The 23153-nt window shown below is 37.8% G+C and overlaps 4 protein-coding genes and 1 long non-coding RNA gene across 5 annotated transcripts in view; 1 reads left to right on the top strand and 4 right to left on the bottom strand.

Moving 5' to 3' along the window:
* The window catches only part of LOC146473646 (uncharacterized), a 31426-nt gene extending 8309 nt beyond the window's left edge, over positions 1 to 23117 (bottom strand). Inside the window, exons 1-2 of the mRNA XM_085118343.1 lie at positions 22824 to 23117; positions 11 to 96 (exon numbers count right to left, since the gene is read on the bottom strand). Coding sequence (XP_084974469.1) covers positions 11 to 96; positions 22824 to 23046 — 309 coding nt within the window. The 5' untranslated portion in view covers positions 23047 to 23117. The remainder of the gene's footprint in view (positions 1 to 10; positions 97 to 22823) is intronic.
* The window catches only part of LOC146473643 (E3 ubiquitin-protein ligase TRIM45-like), a 70111-nt gene that overhangs the window by 16923 nt on the left and 30035 nt on the right, over positions 1 to 23153 (bottom strand). The window lies entirely within an intron of this gene.
* LOC146473649 (uncharacterized) lies at positions 6302 to 10744 on the bottom strand. The gene is made up of 3 exons (XR_014866400.1): positions 8264 to 10744; positions 7923 to 8005; positions 6302 to 7328 (listed from the first exon to the last, which is right to left on the bottom strand). It is a non-coding gene; the product is annotated as an uncharacterized LOC146473649 (long non-coding RNA).
* Positions 11007 to 12654, top strand: LOC146473648 (uncharacterized). Its single transcript, XM_085118362.1, has 3 exons — positions 11007 to 11286; positions 11385 to 11600; positions 12111 to 12654. Exons 1-3 carry the CDS (start codon positions 11122 to 11124, stop codon positions 12609 to 12611), a joined length of 882 nt encoding a protein of 293 aa, XP_084974488.1. The 5' UTR covers positions 11007 to 11121; the 3' UTR covers positions 12612 to 12654.
* Positions 12843 to 20161, bottom strand: LOC146473647 (uncharacterized). Its single transcript, XM_085118356.1, has 10 exons — positions 19708 to 20161; positions 19439 to 19544; positions 18910 to 19074; positions 18281 to 18403; positions 17140 to 18065; positions 16520 to 16605; positions 15647 to 15754; positions 15235 to 15431; positions 14501 to 14569; positions 12843 to 14168 (listed from the first exon to the last, which is right to left on the bottom strand). The coding sequence occupies exons 1-10, from the start codon at positions 19955 to 19957 to the stop codon at positions 13814 to 13816; spliced, it is 2385 nt and encodes a 794-aa protein (XP_084974482.1). The 5' UTR covers positions 19958 to 20161; the 3' UTR covers positions 12843 to 13813.

Raw genomic sequence — 23153 nt, 5'->3', positions numbered from 1 at the left:
TTTAGATTACCTCAGGGGGCTCTTTTGGAATGAACCTGTCAAGTTTTAATTCTGATCCTTCAAGTGTTTGAGAATGTTCCAGGACTCTCTCTGCGACTATGCGAGGAACAAGAAAAGACAGCAATAAAAAATAATCATTCTTTATCATATGTTACCAGATTTTTAAGCTAAATAAAATGGACCGCAAGTAGCGAAACCTAATCGAGGCGGGCAGTGAAAGAGAAAAAGAATTATACAGTACATTAAAGGGACATGGACACTAAAATAAATGAAGCAGTACGATAAAAGAGATCGAAAGTAATTACATTTTATAAAATAAATAAATGCATATATACGTCTAGGATTGTACATTTATAGCTTTGAGAAAAGAAGTAGCTATTAATATCGAGATGGTTTGAAAATCAGAGTGGGCGTGTGAACACAGGTGTCCTCAAGTAACAGAACCTGAAGTAGAACATCGTGCAGTATTATCTTAAAATCATGTTTTTACAGTTTTCGAATAGCAGGTGGAATACTGTAATGTTCCAAATCTTAGCTCTAATTCTAGAGAATGCAAGGTTTTTAAAATTAACTGTTTAGGATTGTTTGGTGCAAAAATTGTCATTGGATGAAAATCAGGTGTATTAATGTTTTTATTGTATTTGAACAAGTGAATAGAAGGGAGATGTTGGGTGAAGTAAGGTTACTACACAGATTGTGCAAAGTGGTGGAGACCGTTTTGAGATAGAGCATATTCACAGGGATGATATTTGCCTGAACAAGTAGAGGAATATTATGAGCTCTGTAGGGTGTAAAAATGAATCAAACGAAGAACCCTGTTTGCAGAATTAGGGTTTTTCGAGATGCGTTTAAGCGGCTTGACCCCGTAAAACTATACTACACGACCAAAAGGGAAGATCAGACACAGAGAGATTTGCTATTAAGTAGGCGTAAGTACAAATCTCCTTAAAGGGTGCGTTTTTTTTTGGCAGACTCCAAAAATGTATTTGTGATCTCAGATCATTCTGATCATGATGAATTAAAGAAACCAACGAATCCACTCTGGACAAGGATTCGTCGGTTCCTTTGATGCACCATGATCCGAATGATCTGAGATCACAAATCCATTTTGGATTTTCCCAAAAAACGCACCCTTAGTCATGCAATGATTCCTATCGATTTACTTTCACTTCACTTTATTTATTTTTGCCACTTTTCTTACTTACATCAATTGAATTTACAGTTACTTATTTAGTAGCAGGATGATCTCAGCAAGCTTGTAAGAGCTTTTCAGGGGAGATCACCCTTGGTTACTAATTTAGGTACTAATTTTCGAAGTAATATACCCAATATGGTATTTGACTCAATTATTTCACTTATGCACTTTAGCTACTCTCCTGTCTAAAGAAATAAACAAGTTTGTATTATAGTCAAACATTCTGAAGTTCACCTTACGATCAATATTCTTTGATAAGGGCGGAAAATAACATAACTTGATTTCTCAATGTTTTAAGATCACTGATTTAGTTGCAGTTAGCCAATTGCGTAAACCAAATAAGTATCGTCAGCCAATAGACAGAAACCTGAAGAGCATCACAAAGCGCTTGTTCAGGTTTAGAAATATTACACCCAACTTGAGTTGCTTGAATTCGTCCAGAGAAATAAAAGGAGAACCACTTACCGTGACTGAACCCCCTAATACCATACTGTTCCAACTTATGCAATATTAAAAGGGAATGCTTAGCATTGTCGAAGGCCTTTTTTTAAGTCAATAAGCTGAGATCCGTCAAAGGAATCAGTAACCGTGTGGAAGATTGCCAATTCAACGTCTACTGCGATGAAAAATGTGGGAGATTACATAGCAAATGCCTTAAAAAAAACCCCATTTTTTTCGTTATGCTTATGTCACTATGTTTCTTCTAAGTCATTATGTTTATATGTTGTTCAAACTTGCTACATAAAACATTGACATAAATGTTCATTTGCATTTGCGTGACTTCGCCCTATGTCGCTAGTGTGAACCAGGCTTAAACATTAGTTTACTAATGTTAATAGGAATGTAATAGTCCGGCAGATTGGTGCAAACATATGAAGAAATAATGGTCAAAGCACCAAATTTGGCACAAAGATAGAGACATACCTACTAAACAATATTAGCTATGGACCCACTTGGGAAGTATCCCATAATTGCAGTTTCAACGGGTTTAAGGTGGCCCACTGAAATTCTTGCATGGAGACGAGGCTGAAGCTTTTGTTTCTCGTGTGGCAGCCACAGTCCTACATCAAAAGAGCAACAGTCCTCCAAAAGTGGAGAATCATTCAATATATTTGCTTTTCTTTGATCGTGAAGTCGTTTCAGTTAATCACGTGACAGGTCACGTGATTGCACGTACAGTATCAGAACATAACTAATAATTTACTGCGCTGATACTGATGGATGGTTTGGGGTGAAAATATATTTCAGAAAAAACAAGGAAACAAGACCAATACGATGACAATATGTCAATATAGGGCTGTGACGTTGCCCTGGTTTTTTTTTATTTTAACTTTTTTTAAATTCTTTTCTTCTCGAGTTACAAGGCTAGCAAAACAAATCTAGATGGCTATCGAATGGGTTTTCCCGAAAGCAGAATGGGATGAAAGAAAAAGAGATCCATATTTCACCTTTTTTTCACTGAACTGATTCAAAGCCACGATCGTTATGATTCATATGTCTCTAACTGTGTAACCGAAAATGGAATAAAATTCATCTACCACAAATTTTAAACTTTTTTCTTTGCATGAGTAAACCAACAAAGTAGCGTAATTGGCCAAGTGACTATTCCCACACAAGTGTAGAGGTAGTTGAACACATCGCTCAGTTAGTTTTTGAAAATATTTTCGCCAATCGCTCTCATTACTTGGCTGGAGTACCATATGAAGGTAAAAACGTCTTTTAAGATTTGAATTGACGAAGTTGGTTTGAATCATTGCCGCATGTTTAGTAAAAACAAAGGCTAAGATTAAAATGTATAAAAATCGCGCCAGCGCGGCAAAATCGTCGGCTATCCCTGCTATGCTCTTTCTTCTTAGGCAACTTTCCAGCAATTTTAGATCTTGCTGAGTTTTAAAGGAAGTACTCTGTTTCCTTTCTGGACATGAAAACTGCTGAATGATAGGGGAAAAGTTAGAAGCGAGACCTTTTCTACTCATTTTTTGAAGCAAGCGATTCATTGGTGGTTGGCTTTGCAACTTTGTAATTTCGTTAATCAAATTTACATTTCATCGTTGGCCTTGCCGATTTGGCAAACAATGTGTCTTTTTCACTGGCCAATTTTATCTTTCATGTCAGAGTGGACACCAGGACGCCAGGAGATTGCACAGCCTTCTTGAGGGAGTTGACGAGAACAAAGAGGAACTTTTCCATTATCAGGCCGAGCAGCTTACCGCAATTGGAACTGACCTTGCAGAAGTAGTATCTAATAAACATGAGACAGTTATCCTTAACAATGACAGAACTGACGCCGCAGATCTATCACCCTGAGCGCGCGAAGAAGCCGACAAGAGGCTCCTACTACATACCGCTGATGCTGCAAGACGTGGGTACACTAAAGAAATGGTAAGCACTGTCGATACGGATGTTGTAGTCATTTAAGTTGGAAACTTCCAATACATTTCGTTATCAGAGCTTTGGATTGAAATTGTTGGTAAAAACCTGAAATATTTGCCAGCACACGACATATCCCGTAGTATTGACAAAGAAAAGTCACAAGCTCTCGTCGCATTCCACGCTTTCACAGATTGCGATCAAATGTCATATTTTGCCCACTTTGGCAAAAAACAGCATGGGGAGCGTGGCGCGCATTCGATGATGTGACGGCAGCTTTCCAAGCTCTTTGCAATGCTCCAACGGTGGCTGTTGTGGATGAGGTGATGCCTTCTCTTGAGGGATACGTCACAATCATGTGTGATCGTACCAGCACTTGCATGACAGTAAATGATGCGCGGAGAGACCTATTCACACCTAAAGGGAGAGACATTGAAGCCATTTCCCCCACCTCAGATGCCTTACGTCAACATGCAAAGAGGTCCATGTACCAGGTTGGCCACCGCTGAGGCAATTTCTTGGTGCCGTCTCCTCCGTTTCCGTGTCCTAGTGAATGGGGCTGGGTGAAAGTCGCTAATGATAAGGGACGCCCTTGTCGATGACAATTCCTCAGGTAACACAGCGCTGGCAGGAGCTACTATTGAAATATGGTTAAAAGAGAGAAAGAGGTTGTGCAGGATGATGCGAATGCGTTTAAGCCGAACTACCGTGCACAGCACTGTGCAATTGCACTGGGCTGTGTGACCGAGAATGAACAACAGAATGCCGGATGCAAATGAACAAATCGGCTGCGTATCGCTTGTGTTATTAACAATTGTATTTAGCTATTTTAAGTTCATTTGCATTTTACGGCTTAATTTTTAAAGATTTAACTGTTTCGTAGTTTCTATGTATGAGCTAGTACTTGGCCAAATAATTGAGCCAGGGTAGGATTATTATGTCTAAAGCTAGGCATTACAAGCGTTTTTTAAGAGTTATTGTCTGAGAAAACCAGGTAGGTGGTCAAAGATCGGGGTCGGCCAAATCATTCCATACTAACATCATAGATAGGTTAGGTGGACTTATGGATAAATATACTAAGGTTTGCTCTTCAAGTGTTTTGGTATAGGAGATATGAGATCCACTCTCCATCACTCCCTCAGGTCCTTGTTTTTCTGGTAAATTTGACCCAAATTTGACAGCCAGCAAAAACTGTAAAATTTAGCGAACGAAGTTCGTGTTGTGCACCTGATATAAATGGGCATAGAACTTCCTGTAAAAAGCCAGAGATATGCGAAATAAGCACAAGTCACTCTACAACATTTAGGTTTGGAACACCTATATTTCGTATATGCAAATGAGCAAGAAATTAGCCATTTTCGACTTCACGCAGAACACACAACTAAAACTTCAGCAAAATTCGGATGCCAAAACCAAACACTCTTACCCTCCATCTATTAAAATCAGCTATAACCTTTTTGGGCCATTCAAACAGCAAGATGCTACATCAACTCCATTTCTCCTGCTACTCGATGTCATGTACAGCACGACACGACGCAATCAATATGCTGTTTTAGCCGCTCCTGGATTTCGCATTGGGTTTGTCTTAAGTTAAAAATATACAGTTGATCAAATTAGTACCACAAAAAATTCAAATTCCCTCTCTTGCGAATTTAACGGAAAGAAAATTAAGAAAGCGTATTTCCGGTTAGCTATTAAAACCTATTGCGTAAACAAAAAACTCCCGTCGCGCGAAGTTTAAAAACAAAACTCAAGAGTTACGAAACAAACTTACGCAAAAAAATCGTTTTCCTGGTGAGTAAATTTATTTTGCTGTTTTCAAACCTTTGCACCAAGGGGTTTGGTGCTTGCACCAAGTGCCAAAACCATGCTCGAAGATGCGACCTGCTCGCGCTTGTAAAGAAAAGTTTTGTTGTGTGTGGTTGTTGTTGTCCGGTTGTTAAAATGTTGTTCCTCGCAAAACGAGAAGTGTGGTAAAAGGTTAGGTAAACGAAAATGCGGATGCCGTCATTACTTCTTGACACCTCGATTAGCCAGAGCCGCTGAACTTCCAGTTGGTTCGATAGTTTACCGGGTTCACTGGGACGAAATTAGGAGGGAAACAACCGGTGTTCGGTTACTCAGGAAAACTACTATCGAGCTCTCCACAAAAACGGGATACCTTCTCGACTTTATGCCGTGCTGGACGCTGTTGGAAAGGCAGGTAATGTTCCTTATCGTCCGGGAATAAGGTGCTGCAACAAATGTGCTGAGAATGTCGACCAAGAAGAAAAGTTTACCACGCATGCAGAATATAAGCCGAAAGAGGCCCAATTTCGGTTCTGGGTTGTGCATAATTTTTCAGTGAACAGCAGAAGATGTGCTTGCAAGGACCGCCGTGATGAAATAAAAGTGCCGGATCCTGTAGTAAAGGAGCAATAAATTGTGCTACAAATAATATAAAGAGCAAGGCTAATTTCACAGTCAGAGAAATATATTTTTCCTTTCCAATATTTCAAACGGCACGGCCTTTGTTCATCAAACATACCCTGCCTTGCTCTTTATATTATTTGTTCCATAATTTTTAAGTTTGCCTTTTACTTTCACATACATAGGTAACTTCATGATTAATAACGTTGCTAAGTTTGCAACCCCAGATAGTAACCCTTAATAAAGTAATTTTCCCCAATTATTGTATATATTTAGCAAAAGAAATAATAATAATAATAATAATAATCTTCTTTTGGAAACGTGAAAGTCAAATGTCATGGAGAAGTCCTAGTAGAAAGACATGTATAGAACAGCATTGAAACAGTTTTCAAAGACTCATCAGGTCAGTTTAACTACACAACTACTTGAGCAAAAAAAAAAAAAAAGAATCTCAATAACATAATAGAGATATTTCAGTAACAGTATTTCTACCAAACTTCCTTCGGAAGGATTACACTGATCATCAACATTTTTATTTCACTATAAAAATAAGCAATATCAATATTGTAATATTTTTTTTTCATCTGCTACAGGAGAACAAATGTAACTTATACAAAGGCACCCCCAACCCCAGAGGGAATGAAATTAAGCCCCAGCATGAATATGCATATTCTGATCACAATTTAAATATGTGGATAATATAATTATCCACATATTTCTTATGGTACTAGTTGTGAGAGTTTTTTTAAACATCTTGATGGAGTATGTGGTGACCATTAGTTTCTACTTATAAAGATAAAAAGTTCTGCATCCCCTTTTCATTATTTTTTTCCAAAAATTCATTTGATTACCTGGTAGAGAGATTCCAGAGAGCATTGCACCAACACCATGAGGGCAACATTGCCCTTGCACTGTACACATCCTCAGAGATGGAAATGTTTGCAGAGAAAAATGCACCTGGTCTTTTTAATCTTATTCTACACTATAATTGGATTCTTGGATCATAATCAAAATATTATTTTGCGGGATGATCCAAGAATGAGTGATGAGCATCGTGTATTACAAGAAAAGAGAACAGTTGTTTTATTGCATATCATAGCATATTTCTGGTAATCTTGATTTACACAATAAATCTCATGTTATATTAAGTTTCTTTTAAGCTGACTTGACTTGTCTCAGGTATACTTATTTTCCTTGCCTTGCATATGAGGAACACTCCCAGGTTGGAATAAACATGTTTATCAACCATAACAGCAGACAAATCTAGAATCTATCTATACTAAGATTGCACATTTGATTCTTCTTTCACCATGAGGTTTCCACATACAGAATATACTACTATCATATGAAACCCCTGAAATGAAATAAACAAGAAAAATTTAATTATTTTCTTACATTTTAACTTACAGTGTACGTAAAAAGGGGGCTACAAATAATATTTATTATTATTATTTCAGGTCACAGAAGACACATTTTACAATGCATAAGGAAGAAGGATTATTTATTCAGCAACATGGGGCATCCAGAAATGTGATAAATTCTGCCAGAAGTTTAGGCTTCAGCACCACTCGTCTTTTTCTTAGTTATCATTTTTACCTTGGGCAAATTTAGGCTTTTGCACAAATTATGCTAGCATTTTTTCGATCATTTTGGTGAAGTAAAAGCATCAACCATTATTCGAGCATTTCAGTGGCATTTTCCCCTTTTTTGAGAGAGAGAAAGAGAAAAATTAAAATAAAATGACAAATCATTTTTTTAAAAATGAAACGTCAAGTAGCCTGCTTGGGTCAAAACTTGGCGTCGCGAACAGAAGCGGGCGCTTTTCACCAACTTATTTTGCAGCCAGAACTTTTTTCAGCCATACTTGCACGCATGTTTTAACATTAGCTTCAGGTTGAATGCTTTGGTGACCATAATTTTGACCATAAGTTTGAAGTCATTCATTTACCAGACAAGATGACTGAGTGAAAGGCTTTGCGTCGTTGCTTATAATAACATTTGAAACAGATAGACCTTGCGTCTTCCTTGGGTCTAATTAAAAATATATATATAAATGAGAATTTGAAACAGCAGTCTTTCCAAGAACATCTGATGTGTTGAAGAACGGACAAATTGCAATAGTAGAGCTAGGTGTTAAAACACGATTCACTAACCGACAAAATATTCATAACTTGGGCTAAAATGGCGGTCGAACACGCATAGAATCACATTTTTGGACGTTTTTTTGAAAGATAATCAGTACCACTCGACTTCAGAATCAACCATTGTAAGAAATTATGGTGAACTTACCTTTTCTTAATCATTGGTCCACTTCATCTTTCACACCTGGTTACTGATCCACAGCAGGAAAGTTTTAAAACTTAAACAGATCGAAACATAACCCGGAAAGCATGATCTCGACCGGAAATGCCCAAAATTGGCATAGACGTTTTGCCGCTGTGTTAGCCTAGGCTGGCCATGGATGATTGTTCCATGCTGTTTTTCATAAGTAAGCTGGTTTGTCTCATGCCGTAAATGGCAAGGAATGACAAACTACTGTATTGGGAAATGAAGATACCAACGAGAGTTACAACCATTTTCCTTGCTTATTAAATGGCCTACATGTTGTTATGCTTGCTGGGTACGGAAAATCGTTTTGAAATTTAATTTGCATTTTGTGGGCTTTGAATAGGCCAAGTTTCTGGGTCAAGCTATCTTGTACTGTCAAAGAAGGGATTACAACGAATCAAATAAGAGCCAAAAACACAATTTATAGTAATTTGGTGAAAAAATACCGTACCCCAGTTGGAAGTCTTGTTTGCAGATTCACTGGCAGAAACTTTATTTTGTTTCAATACAAAGGGAAAAAAATCCGAAAAATAACGTCATATTATTTTATATCGTAAGAGACTATACATGTACGAAAGTATTTTATGACAATTTTGTTTTTACCATATTTACATTTATTACGTGACATATGGTCTTCGCTCCAGTCTTTTGCGACAGTATTTACATTGCAGTAAGAAGCGTAATGTACAACGCAAAACGAGCTGCCCATTTTCAATTGACAGTGTGTGTGGTCCAACACCATACGCGCCAAATGAGCTTTATGTTATTCCTCTAAAATCATGGAAAAAGGATTTAACAGACCATCTAACTAATCTGGGTGTCAGTGGAAGTCGAGGCTTCGGGACACGGACTAATGAGGCTCAATCGCGCCGGATTGCAATCCGTTATCAGAGGAAGACAGGGAAAGGATTACCGTATGTCCAAAGCACAGATACGAATTGACAACCCATTACCAGAAGTTAAAATCCAGTTGTTCTCCCCCATCTCACAGAGGTGAAGCGAAATGATTAAAAAATCCTCGTCGGGTAAACAGACAGGTGTCGGAAGAAATATACCAGGAGTTTCAAGTTTCAGTTCCAATAGGATCCAGTAAGTACAATAAGCCAACATTTAAATTATTTTCTCGCAATTTACCTATTTTGGTAATTTTTTTACTCTGTATATGTTACCTAAAGATATTTCACCTTACGTGTAGTTTCTTATCAGTTCGGAAATCTCTGCTAATTTATCAGATGCGTTGTTTTGTTACAATGTAACAAACATCTCATTCAATTGAAATCAACATTTCAAACCCGTGTAACACTTGTCGAAAAGGCCATTCAAGCAGTTTTAAAGTGGAGGATGCTATTTCAAACTTTGAGGACAAGCTTAAGGTAAATGTGTTGAATTAATAGTAAGATTACTGTTCCCTTGGACGATATATAACTTTTTTATTTATTCGACCCGGAAACAATTTTGTGATGATGCCAATAGAGTTTAAGAGTTGGGCGTTGCAGATTCTACGTTAACGTGATGTTATTTGTTCAGTCTCTGGCAGTCGGTCCGGCAGCTCCTCCTTCCCGTCTCCTATCATATTTATCAAGGTATCAAAGCGGAGTTAATACAGCCAAAACTTATTTTTTGTTAATTGTTGTGTAAGTTTTCAACAGCAGGTTTTTATAACCAAAAAGCGCATACTCCTAGGGGCCTTCTGGTGTACATGACAAGCCGGAATAATAAGTCCAACGCTTTTATTAAAAGCAAATGACGTATTCAGTGAGGGCTCCTAGGTTAATATTTCGCTTCACGACATGTGTTCATTGACAGACCAGCGGAACTAGCAAAGTTTAAAATAAGTAAACAAAAGATCGGAAGCAAAACCAAACATACTTCGGAAAAGGCAGTTATCTATAGGAAAAAGAAAATTCCAACCCAAAGGGGATCTGCAAGGAAAATTCTTTTTTTTTCTACATATCAAGCGCACATTTCCCGTCAGTTATCTTTAGTTTTACGCAGTTTAAAACAATTCGGGTGTCAGTAAAACGCGAGGCCGGGGCCGGGATCGGGGTCTCTTTTTTTTTTTTCCCTTTCATTTTCAACATCGCAGGTCATTTGTGGGTCAAATAAGGATTAAATCCAATATAAAAAAAGTTAAGTCTCTAAAGCTTACTAGCTTAGGATAGGTCATCGGTGACAACACTCGATGCAGTTCCGTATTCTGGCGGACATTGGTTCCGTGAATTGACTGCCTTTTATTCTTCCAAGAAACGAAATGAGGCAAAAAATACAAGGTACGAGACAATATACTTCCTTGAACTAACAAATTCGTGAACTAGAATGTGCATGAACTTACTATGAACACCCTCGCCGCCTTCCATGATCGTGCTCGTTTGTTACAGTCAATCCACGTCACGCGTGACTATTATTTTCGAGAATGAAATAAACATGCGTTCGAATTCCTTTGTAAATCTCGGCATTTGAATAGAATGAAGAACATTTCTCTGGAAATCTTTCCGAAAAGACGCATTAACTGACAAAAAAAAGATTTAAAATACTTGAGATAATTGGTATTCTTGAAATACTTGTGCTGTAATGTAAAGAAAAATTCATAGTTTTATACCGTCAATAAAATAGGGAAATTTCTACAGGAACTCTGAAATCTCATTGGCAACTTCAAAACTGACATGTAAATTTAAAAACTCCATTCAAATTTTAAAAAAAAGGATCCCTCCCAACCATAACACCTTGCGCGCCTCTGTTTTTGTTTTGATGTCGACCGCGGGGCTCCGGAAACAGCGCACGTGAAGAAAGGTCAAGAGATCGCAGTCGATTGCACTAACATGGAGGAAATGGATCATGAGATAAGTGTGGATGTAGAGCTTGAAGAAAGACCATCAACATCCGTAAATATATACGGTTCGCCTGTTGCACCACGCGGCCGAAGGAACGAGGAACCAGTCGAAGCAACATTTCAAGCTGTCCCTTTGGCGAACGTGAATCGAGTCGTAAGCTCTGTCCTACTTTTTCCACGTGAATATGACAGAAATCTTTTTCCTTTTTTTTTATCACCGTTTACAATAGCAAATGTTTTGTACCATCACAGACTTGTTCCTGTAAGAATTCGTGCAGCCGCAAAAAGACCGCTAAAACCCCTGGCTGTCCCTGTAGAAATGCTTCGATGAAATGCTCCAGCAGCTGCAAGTGCGGAACTAAGAAGACAGCGTGCAAAAACAAGACGGTCGAGGTTGTGGTAAATAGAAATCCCAGTGCTTTTTCTCGTCATCAAGAGCAAGCCGCTAACGCGGAAAAAGAAATACAAGTAAGTTCAGTTTTCATTCAGTTCTGAAACAAATGACCATGCAATCATTGTCTTCTTTGTTTTGTGACATTTCCCAATGAATCAGTCACACATAATCTCTCATAAGTACACTGTAAAATCGGCAGCTGAATCGAATTTGTTCCAAATACAGTCAACTCCCGATAACTCGAACCTTCAAGGCAAATTGAAAAAGTTCTTCGAGTAATCGAGGGTAAAATTACATAGAAAATGCCCTGAAGGGAAAGGAAAATGGGTTCGAGTTATTAGCGGGATCGGAGGTCCGAGTTCTCGGGAATAGACTGTATTAGTCATCTCTAATATGTTTGAAATGAAAGGTAGCCATGGTCTCTTCATTTTGCTTCAAGCTGACTTTCTATAGTATTTTTGTAGTGTAGCAATGTCAAAGTTTGAGGGTTCCGGTTTACCGAGGTTTCGATGTGAGAAATAATTGTTATGTGCCAGGGAGAAGTTTTTCTCATATACCATACATTCCCTACCTTTTTTGTTCAGGACTTTATAAAAACCCTGGCTACGGATGAAAAAGACCAAATCCTTCTCAGGCTTCTCAGCCAAGGCAGAGGTAGTTTGGAATATGCCAAGAACATCCGCGCAGAAATCAATGATTCTGCTGAACCTGATCCTGGTCCTGATCGACCTGCTGATGCTCCTGAATGGTGTGATTGTTCAGTTTGTAGACCTATGCCTCTGGATTTGGAGAATGTTTGTTGCAGAAAAAGAACTTGCGTCACTTCGTTCGCTATGTATCAAAACGTCTGCCTTGACCGGGAAGTACTGACGTTAGCTATCCGGGCAAGGTTTGACATAATGGCTGAGGAACCTGATTATTCTACCAATTCTTATAGAAAGGCAGCCTACAGGCAATACTGTTTATGGAAATATGGGAAACTGGGAAAGGGGAACCGACGAGTTTTGCCTTCATGCGTTGTTCTCACGATAAGAAGATTCTATCCTGCTCCAGATGGCATTTATATGGGATATAGGCAATCCTAGGTTGCTGACTAAGCATTTTTTTTATTTATTGTTCTAGAAAAACTGTTGTAAATTTGCAAAGCTTTTTTGCGAAAGTACCACACTAGTAAGCTTCGAGTTACTGTTATTCCTCTTGTTCCGGTTAAAATGTTGGGTGACATTTTTTAACTGTTGGTTTGTGACAGTCAGTTTTCCCCTTTCTCTTGCCCAAGTTTATGAATGAGAGTTGTTGAACAAAGGCCAACCAAGATGCATTTATTTACAAATGAAAGATCGTAGTGACAACTTCAAGAAAAAGTTCGGTTTCAGATAAAAGTTTCATTAGATATTTATATACATATATTTATTTTCAAAAATTAATAAATATTTTATTAAAAATGTGACAACTAAAATATGATTTGGAACCAGCTAGCTTGATGCATGAAGAAATTACAGTGATGCAACTAGACACCCTCCTTAGAGATTCTCACCATGGTGTGACTGCAAACAATGGGGAGAAATTAGTCCAGTCATGAAAATTTACACTTATAAATTGAAAATACTGGTCAGTCTTAAAAGCAACTGTTTTTGCATAGATATTCAGTACTGAGTAGAGTCAAATTTTTTACACACCAAAGTTCACTTTGATATTATTATAAACCAGCAGCATTCCTTTTTTGACAAATAACCAGGTCTGCTAATCATGTGTTTGAATAAAGGAGCTCTGACAGATAAAGCAAGTGTTCAAGCCGGGTACCTTGTTTCCCTCTATCACTTATTCACATTATTTGTTCTCCAGCTCAGATGCTGCAACTAGCTGCAATTTGGTTTAGGCCTTAACCATTGTGTGGACCAAGCCACATGCATCCCATCCCCATTAATTCCAAGAACATATGTAAAACAACTATAAATGGAAGAGAGGGGTGAGGTTTTAGGGATAAGGGATAACTCAAACAATATTATTGTAAGGGATAAGGGATAAATGTTAAAATACTTATAGGGAGAAGGTGTAACAACTCAATTTTAGGTAATTTAGGGATAAGGAATAACTGCCATTAAAATTACTGGAACAATGGATAATGTAACACCCCTTAACAGGGTCTCAGGGGTAAAAACATTGTATTTCATTTTACATTTGTGTCTCAACAGTTTTTAAACTGGTGGTGGTAATATTCAAAAGTTTGTAAAGCACTAATGAAATCATCCTCTGAGTTCTGGAACATCGACATTGTCATCGCATGGGTTTACTGAGATTTCTGTGATGTCTGCTTTTTGAACCTTGACAATCTTGCAGCTACCAAATCTTCAGTAGCAGGTGACTCCCTCATAGCTATGGTTGGGGCTAGGTGCTGTGGATTTGTTGGAGACACAATAACACGTCTTGTTGCAGTTTCCGGGTCCTCGGCTCTCTTACATAGTATTTCTGCAATCAGTGCTGGCCAGTAACTATAGCTCTTGTCCTCTTTCACTGCTTCCACTCTCCAGTGTCCAGACCGCCTAGAGTATAACTTCTTGAATTTCCCTTCAATTTCCTTCCGGAAAAGATGGAAATTGTGATCCAGCACAGCCAACAGACACCTTCCAGTGAACACTTCATACCTAAAAATAAATAAAAAATAAATTAATTTATTGATTAATACATAAATAAGGCAGTGTGGACAATATTATTTCTTTTCTAAGCACGGTCAATACAGCCTCAAGACTATGGAGACCATGGCCCTGTGCTAGAGCTCTGTGCCCCACTGTTAGTTAGACCTTGGGTAGAAATGACAAATTTGTTTCAGTTCCGTCAAGCCACAATAATTTTTACTGGTAACAACTAGAATTACTATGTAGTCTTCTAGCTGACTCTCAAGTGCAGTGGGAGGGGGCAACAATGAAAAGGAAAGAGAAACTACGTACATGTAAAATGGAAAATGGTTAATACTCACGAGAATGCAATTCGTTTGGAAGCATATTTCAGGAGCATGGAGTTAAAGTTCTCCAATTTACTTGTGTGTCTGGAAGAGTTAAAAGAAACAAGACATCCATTGATCAATCTTTCCATTACCAGGAGTTCCCAAAATCAAAATTCATAAATTCCAAAATTTTAAAATATATAAAAAAGAAAGGTTATAAAAGAGGGTTTAAATTAGGAAATATTGTAATATCAAGATACTTTTTTAATAAAACCTAAAGAGTGCAAATTTCTCATGGTTGATAAATTATTATCTAAAACATCTTAGAACATTTTTTCATTAGAAGATACCAGCAGCAATTGCTACTCTGCAAATTTGAATGTGTAAATAAAGTTAATGGTGTGCCTTATGGTAGGCTTTGATGATTCCAGTTTCATTCTTGTGATCTGATATTTAAACAGCTATTATAGAAGCAATTTAGTCTTAACAGTAACTTTGGGAATTTTTATGTGTACAAGAGGGTTTAACTTAGGTGCGTTTTTTTGGGAGAATCCGGGAACGGATTTGTGATTTCAGATCATTTGAATCATGCGGAACCGACGACCCCTTGTCCAGAGTGGATTCGTCCGTTCCTTTGATGCAGCATGTTCCAAATGATCTGAGATCACAAAGTGGTTTTCGGATTCTCAAAAACAAAACCCCACCCAAAGCATGTTAAATAGATTTATCTAAGTTGTGGGTTCTGCATACAGATCGAAAGAACAGACCTAAATCTCACATAGTGTTGTAGAGACTTCAACCATTCAGCATCAAATATTATTTTGCGCAACTCCTCGGCTGCTTTTGAGTCTTTGGCTAATATCTCCTTGCCCTCTTCTGTCTCAGTCAACTGTCCATGGGAGCACTCGCCATTCTCCCACTCATGTTCTCCACAGACATGGTGGATTACTCCAATCCACATTTCCTGCAATAATATCAAAACTTTACATTATGACTTACATGTAGGTAAGTATCCACTGAAGCAGATTAGTATGACACTGTAATCAGCTTGCCACTCTTCTATTATTCACTGTTATACCACATTTCCCAGCTGTATACATTTTTTGTAAACTGCCGTACATTTATGACAAACTAAAAATATGTACATATATTGTTACCCATTGTTTGTAATATCCCTACCTTTAGTTTAGTCACATCCCCATCACAGGTTTCAGCGCAGTGCCAGAAGTGGTTTCTTATAGGCTCAATCCACTGTGCCAATGCTTCACACCCTTTAATTTTCGCGGCCTGTAGAAGAAAAAAAATTCAATGCAGGCCTGCAATCAGAAACCTCACGACTCTTGTATCTGAATTGGAATCCTCACTGAGATTTAGATACAATGCACAATTTGCAGCTCTAGAAAGATAGCTAGACATGTTTGAGTTGTACCGATTTTGTCTAAAGGGCCTTCCCCTTGTTCAAGATAGCTGCTCAGATAAATACCTAGCCAAGGCTATCCAAAAACCCCTAAATTTCTTGAAGATTTTGTTTAAAAAAACATAGTGAAATGTATTTGCTCTGTTTGAACACTAGTTTAGAATTGAAAGAAAACAAGGAAGGCAACCAGACACTAAAAATAACATTCTAAAATGCCATTTAATTGTGTGTCAACATACTCTGTGGATCTTGGGAGTATTTTGCCAGCCTTACCCTTGGGTTTCCCAGAGCCACCATATTCAAAGAGAAGGTCCTGGGGATGAGGATGGTGTTGGACAATAAAATATCCAGAAAAAGGTACTATATAAAGTCACATGTAGGTTCTATTAAAGTGCAACAAACTCAACCAGGGCCACCGAAAAATTGACAATTTGAAATTTAAAGAAATGTTCCTGTTGTTTAATGGTGTGGCCCCGGTTGAGTTTGTTTAACTGTAATACAAGACTAGACAAAATATATACAAAAAAATAGTAAAGCAACTGCCTTACTGTCTTATCTACGGGAGGTGCAGCACTCACCCAGAAATCACACCATTGCTATTTCATAGAGAATACCTAAAATAACATCATACTTACAGCAGACAACTTGGCTGTTATCTTGACAGATTTGTGCCACATATCAAGTGAATGAAAAAAGTGCTCCAGCACTTCACAATTCTGACCTGTCAAAAGGCATAAAAGTTGAGATTACTGTGAATAAATATATACTAGAATGCAATTTGAAGCACTAAATAACCTCAATGGCACTCATATTTGACTGCAAAACTAATCTTTTCCACCTTTATGGACAGAATGTACAAACAAAAATTTTGATCTGTCCAATTTAACTGTTGAAAGATGAACAACAAAATTATAGAACCCAACACATCATGATATGGCCTAGTGTAAACAAAACGGCCATTTGTCAGGATTTGTAGCCTCAGTTTTGAGCTGGATTTAGCCAGTAAATGAGGCTGGTGCTTGGGAATCTTGTCTAACCAAACCCTTCACAAGCCCACATTGCTAGCTAGTTTCAACTAAATAGGATATATTGCGATAACAATTTACCTGAACCCCAGCCATAAAGCCTGTTAACATTTGTACTATGTGTAAAATATTACTGAAAACAGTAACTGATTGGCATCAGACCATTTTTTTTATACAAAGCAGGTGGGGCAAACAATGGAAAATCAAATTGTAAATAATTTCTACATTACCTTTCAGTTCTCTCACCATCTTCATTATAACACTAGAAGCATCAGTTACCAGCTCCTGAAGATTTAAGATTCCCACCATTCTCTCAAGGATCCTCTTGCAGCCCATCTTTTCCATGAGTGAAGAAGTGCCACCTGCCTCTCTTTTGTCCACTACCTCAATGTCAACAATTAAATCAAGGAAGTGGTCCATCATGACATACAAGCAATATTTAGCACTGAAGCCAGGGGAGTCCATTCGCCCATCGCCACACAAAACCAAAAGTTCCTTTTCAAAAAGATTCCAAAGTTTTCCTTTCATTTCACCCCATAATTCCTTAATGCTTGGGATGACATAAAATGTCTGAATGCGATGAAAAGTTGTAGATGAGATGAAACTCAAGTTCATACAACGTGCAAAGAGGTTGATTTTTTCAAAGTTATTTCCTGTTATTAATGTTGCTGCTGCCAAAAGAGTTGATGAAACAAATAGTTTCTGCCCACCTTTGGTTGCAAGAACTTTGGACGAGTGCCAGATGTCACGATGGCCATTTTTGCACTGATATGTAATTGTCAGAACACCAGCTTCGAGCTTTTGCTCCACAACTTCGTTTGTTTCTTGACAACCTTTCTTCCCACAAGGACCCTTGAACAATGGCAGAACTTTCTCTACATCCACCATCACTCGTGCACCTTCATACATGGCTTGGTATTTTAATGAAGAATTTTTGCACTTCTGAAGTTCCATAAAATCCTTTTGGACCATTTCCTGTAACATTTTTGTGTGTTCTTCAAAGGTAACAGGTCCCATTTCTGGTAGAACATCAGTAGGGCTACATGTATTTATAGGTACTTCTTGAGGCTGTTGAACCTCGCACTCACTTTCATCAATAAGGCATGATTCAATAGCTGTCAGAGTTGCACTGTCATCTACTGAATGCTCAAGGGAACTGCAAAACAATAAATTTGTTGAAAATGATTAAAATTAAATATCAAATTCTTGGGACATTTGGTGAGTTTTCCCTCTGACCGCCAAAATAATTTTCAATCAGTTTTACTCTCTCTCTCTCTCATTTTTGAATCTGTCGTAAAACAGGATTTTTATTTTATCCCTAGAATAGGTATGAGATGTATCTGTTTTTTCAAGAAGGGGACATTTACTAACCTGACAGGCAGAGGATGAAATAGGTCATCTTCTTCACGTTCGCCTTCGCTAGACAGGTCATCGGATGACTCATAATCAGACAAAGAATCATCAGTGGACTCGTCACTTGAACCAGGATCAGAACTAGAAACAAAATACAAACCAAAGCTTGAATATTGCCTTTGTTTTAAACATAAAAAGATGAGTTGGACATCTCGCGTGTGGAAAAAGAACTTTGTGTTTTCTGCACTTGTCAACAGAGTAAAAGTCCATGACCTACAACCAAAATTTGATCCAAAGTTTCCTGTAGAGTAAAATCAGTTATAACAATAATAATTATTATTTTGCCACTCATATAATTTTACATACATCACTTGAATCCACAAGTTATCTAAGTAACTGGAAGATCTGTGCAAGCTCGTTAGAGCTTTTCTCAGGAGACCTCCCTTTTATATGCACAAACTTTACAATCGTTTGCTAATCATGGTGGCATAATTTCATTAAATTATAGCAAGATTTCTATAAAATATTTCTAATAATTAAACAGCTCATACTTGTCCGTTTTGTCATTCACGCAAAGTCATATTGTTTCTGAACAAATAGTTAAATAATTGTACAAATAAACATCTCGTTAAATAAAATGTACATACCTTATACTTTCATCCAAAAAAGGGTCCCCACTGATACTGCCAAACGCAGGATTGAGAGTACCCATACTCTGCACAATTGACGCTGTCAAAACTGGAGGAATTTCTCGTGCCAGAGAATCATCTAATTTCGGGTCTATTTCAACAGATTCCCCAGTTATGTTGACACTATGAGAGGAAAAATAATGATAACCATATTTTAAAAAAAATTATAATAATTCAAAAAGGTTTAGCTTCAGTGTGAATGTTCAGTGCTTGAGAACTAAAAGAAGGATACTAATAAATGATGGTGATAATAATAATAATAATAATAATAATAATAACAACAACAATTAGCAAAAGCAACTGTGTAAGGTTTGTTTATGTACAAAAGGGGTTTACTGTACCAAAAACCACAATATACATGCACTCGAAGCACTGTTGCAATATGTCTGTCAATTCGTTAGTAAGCAGGTCAGAATTTCAGCTATGCATGCCTTTCATTCATATGAACCTAATTGTCAGTGAAGCGATATAGAACGTGTGTACTCACAGCGTATTTGTGTCGTCTTCATTTCCAACTGGAACAACAGGGGACACATCAAATTCTACCCTTGCTCTTTTACTCAAGGGAGTAGATTGGAAGAGCTCACGTTTACCTACACGGAACACATTTATTAGCTAGAATGAGTCGAACCAAATAAAACTCCGCACTAAGGAGTGGAATATACCCTGATTACTGGATTTAGATAAAACGGTTTGAAAAGAAACAAAACTACACTGGCCTTGGGACAAAACAGATGAATTGAATTAAAATCTTACTTGGGACGGGTTCTTCGTTGACTTGTGAAGCTTCAGCTGATCGACTTCCTTGAAATGAACTGCTACGCGCACGGAGTTCCTCCATATTCTGATGGAGCAAAATCTCTGCAAATTCGCTGTTACTCAGCCCCTTGATATTCAAACTTTCTTTTCTGTTGTTCCACAGGTAAAAGGTTGACTCTCGAAGGAGAATTCTTTTCGTCCCTTCGGTTGCCTTCGGTCTGCCACGCTGAGGAGCGTAAAAGGCCATCGAAGACCTAACGTTTAAACGATAAATTTCCACCCAAAAAGAAAAATAAAGAGGAAATAGCTATTCAAATATAAGGACTGATAATTTTAAAAAGCGTCTGTGGCAGTTTAAGCCCCCAGTAAAGCAAACGCACAAGGATGGACGAGGATTTTTTTTCACAAAGCGAAATGTCCGACTTTCGATGGCAGAGAAAATGGCGGATTTCACACTTCGCGCGCGCAAGGTGTTATGGGTGGGAGGGATCCTTTACTAGCTTAGGATAGGTCATCGGTGACAACACTCGATGCAGTTCCGTATTCTGGCGGACATTGGTTCCGTGAATTGACTGCCTTTTATTCTTCCAAGAAACGAAATGAGGCAAAAAATACAAGGTACGAGACAATATACTTCCTTGAACTAACAAATTCGTGAACTAGAATGTGCATGAACTTCCATGATCGTGCTCGTTTGTTACAGTCAATCCACGTCACGCGTGACTATTATTTTCGAGAATGAAATAAACATGCGTTCGAATTCCTTTGTAAATCTCGGCATTTGAATAGAATGAAGAACATTTCTCTGGAAATCTTTCCGAAAAGACGCATTAACTGACAAAAAAAAGATTTAAAATACTTGAGATAATTGGTATTCTTGAAATACTTGTGCTGTAATGTAAAGAAAAATTCATAGTTTTATACCGTCAATAAAATAGGGAAATTTCTACAGGAACTCTGAAATCTCATTGGCAACTTCAAAACTGACATGTAAATTTAAAAACTCCATTCAAATTTTAAAAAAAAGGTAAAGCTTGACGTGGATTGACCGTCAAACTCCCTTCCTTCCAACGTGTTGTAGAGGATGATGGTTGATCACGTGAAAAACGATCGAAAGCCCTTCACATGAAGCTATATTATTATGCGCAGTAAAACTATCTGTATGCACAGTATCAGAAAGCAACACAGGGCACATAGCGTAACCTGTGAGCCAAGCAAAACTTAAATAGCACGTGAATAAATCAATCAAAAATATATACATATATTATTATTATTATTATTATTATTATTATTATTATTATTATTATTATTATTATTATTATTATTATTATTAAAAAGACAAAAAAAAAAACCCGACTCCGACCCCGGCCTCGGCCCCGACCCCGCGTTTTACTGACACCCGAACAATTCCATGACACTGTTTCTACTTATTTCACATATCCAATCAGATTGCTTTGCGGTAAAGGTAGCGATCATATTTCAGCTTTCCTCAGTGATTCAGTGGGGAGCGTGTCGAGTAGAGAGATTAACCTAGGAGAGTCAATTTATTGAGTAATAACTGTGATCAGTTTGCTTATACATTGTACAGAGATTTGTTTTACTAGTGATGTAGTGCAAGTGTCAAATAACGGTACTTCTTTCGAAGTTACTAAACAGATACTTGCTTATATAGGCATTGCTATTTTTGTCATTAAATTCAACAATTTTAGTTGTTCATGCCTTAGCGTGCTTTATCGAGTTATGAAGAACGCGGGAGTTGGATATCTCTGATTTCTTGACGGTGTGTTGTGTGTTCTAGTTGTGTGTTCTGCGTGACGTCGAAAATGTCTAATTTCTTGCTCATTCGCAGATGCCCGAAATATAGGTACTCCAAAACTAAAAGTTGTAAACTGACTCGCGCTTATTGGGCATATCTCTGGCTTTTTACAAGAAGTTCTATGACCATTTATATCAGGTACACAACACGAACTCCGTTCGCTAAATTTTACAGTTTTTGCTGGCTGTCAAATTTGGGTCAAATTTACCAGAAAAACAAGGACCTGAGGGGGTGATGTAGAGTGGATCTCATTTCACCTATACCAAACACTTGAAGAGCAAACTTTAGTAAATTTTATCCATAAGTCCACCTAACCTATCTATGATGTTAGTGTGGAATAATTTGGCCGACCCCCATCTTTTAGCTTTTTCAGATTTTGCCCGGTTTTCTGAGACATTGACTCTTAATCACGTGGTTGGCCACGTGATCACACTAGATGGCCAATAATGTCTCAGAATGCAAATTTGTAATTCATTTTTTGGTTAAACTTGTCATTTTGTTACGAAACATTGTCTTACTTTGCTGGAGATAAATAATTCACCCAATCTCGTTTCCATGTTAAAAGTCCAGTGGGCCACATCAAACCCATTATCGTTACAATTATGGGATGGACCCCAAATGGGTCCATAGCATTTTCATAGTTTCTATGTATGAACTTGACCAAATAACTAAGCTGCAAATTGAGAGAGTCAGGGTAGGCCTAGGATTACAATGTCCAATGCTTGGTATTAAAAAGCGTATTTGGTCACGTTGTTGATCACGTGATAACACAAGAAGGCCAATAATGTCACATAATGCATTTTGTAATTCCTTTTTTTTTTTGGTTTAACTTGTTAATTTCTTCTGATACACTGTGTCACTTTGCTGGAAATAAATAAGTAATTCACCCAGCCTCGTTTCCATGTTAGAAGTGTAGTGGGCTACCTTAAACCCGTTATAAGTACAATTATAGGATAGATCCCAGGTGGGTCCATAGCTAACATTGTTCAGTAGGTAATTTTTTATTTTTGTGCAAAATTTGGTGCTTTTACCATAAATCCCACAATTCTTGCACCAATCTGCCGGACTATAACATAAAAAAACACATCTTTAGCTAAAGAATCCGAACAGATGCTTAACTGACACAAATTTACCTTCAAAAAGGCAATTAAAGTATCTGGAAATTGCTAAGTGTTCTCACTACGAGCACAATGAAGCCGGAAGTAAGCTTTGGCTAAAACCTAACCTAACAATGAAATTCTCGGCAGTAAAATTGATCCTGATAATAGGAAACATACAGTAAGATCAACAGACAAACCTTCACTGCTTTCAAAAGTGATGACAGCCGTTCCTTTCTCGGGAATGTGTACGTGATCGATCTCTCCGCCTCCATTCTTTTGCCGCTGAAAATGAATAACAATGCTATCGGCTGTAGCGTTTGGTGGAATATTCTGAACTACTACACTCCGTTCCGCTTGGTCTTTGGTAAGAACCTTCGTTTTGGGACCATACGACACAATTTTGTCTGACAAGCTGGTCATTTTAGGGAAAGGTACCCTGAAAATCGATGAGGCTCCCAAATTAAACTGCAAAAGCGATGGCGACAGCTGTTAGTTCTAAGAAAAAACAAAGGCGTAAGACTGGAACC

This window comes from Pavona decussata, unplaced genomic scaffold (genome assembly GCF_977016875.1).
Source record: "Pavona decussata unplaced genomic scaffold, jaPavDecu1.1 SCAFFOLD_93, whole genome shotgun sequence".
In the NCBI taxonomy this organism is placed as follows: Eukaryota; Metazoa; Cnidaria; class Anthozoa; order Scleractinia; family Agariciidae; genus Pavona; species Pavona decussata.
The sequence above is the reverse complement of the archived record's forward strand: the minus strand, read 5'-3'. Positions and strand labels throughout refer to the sequence as shown.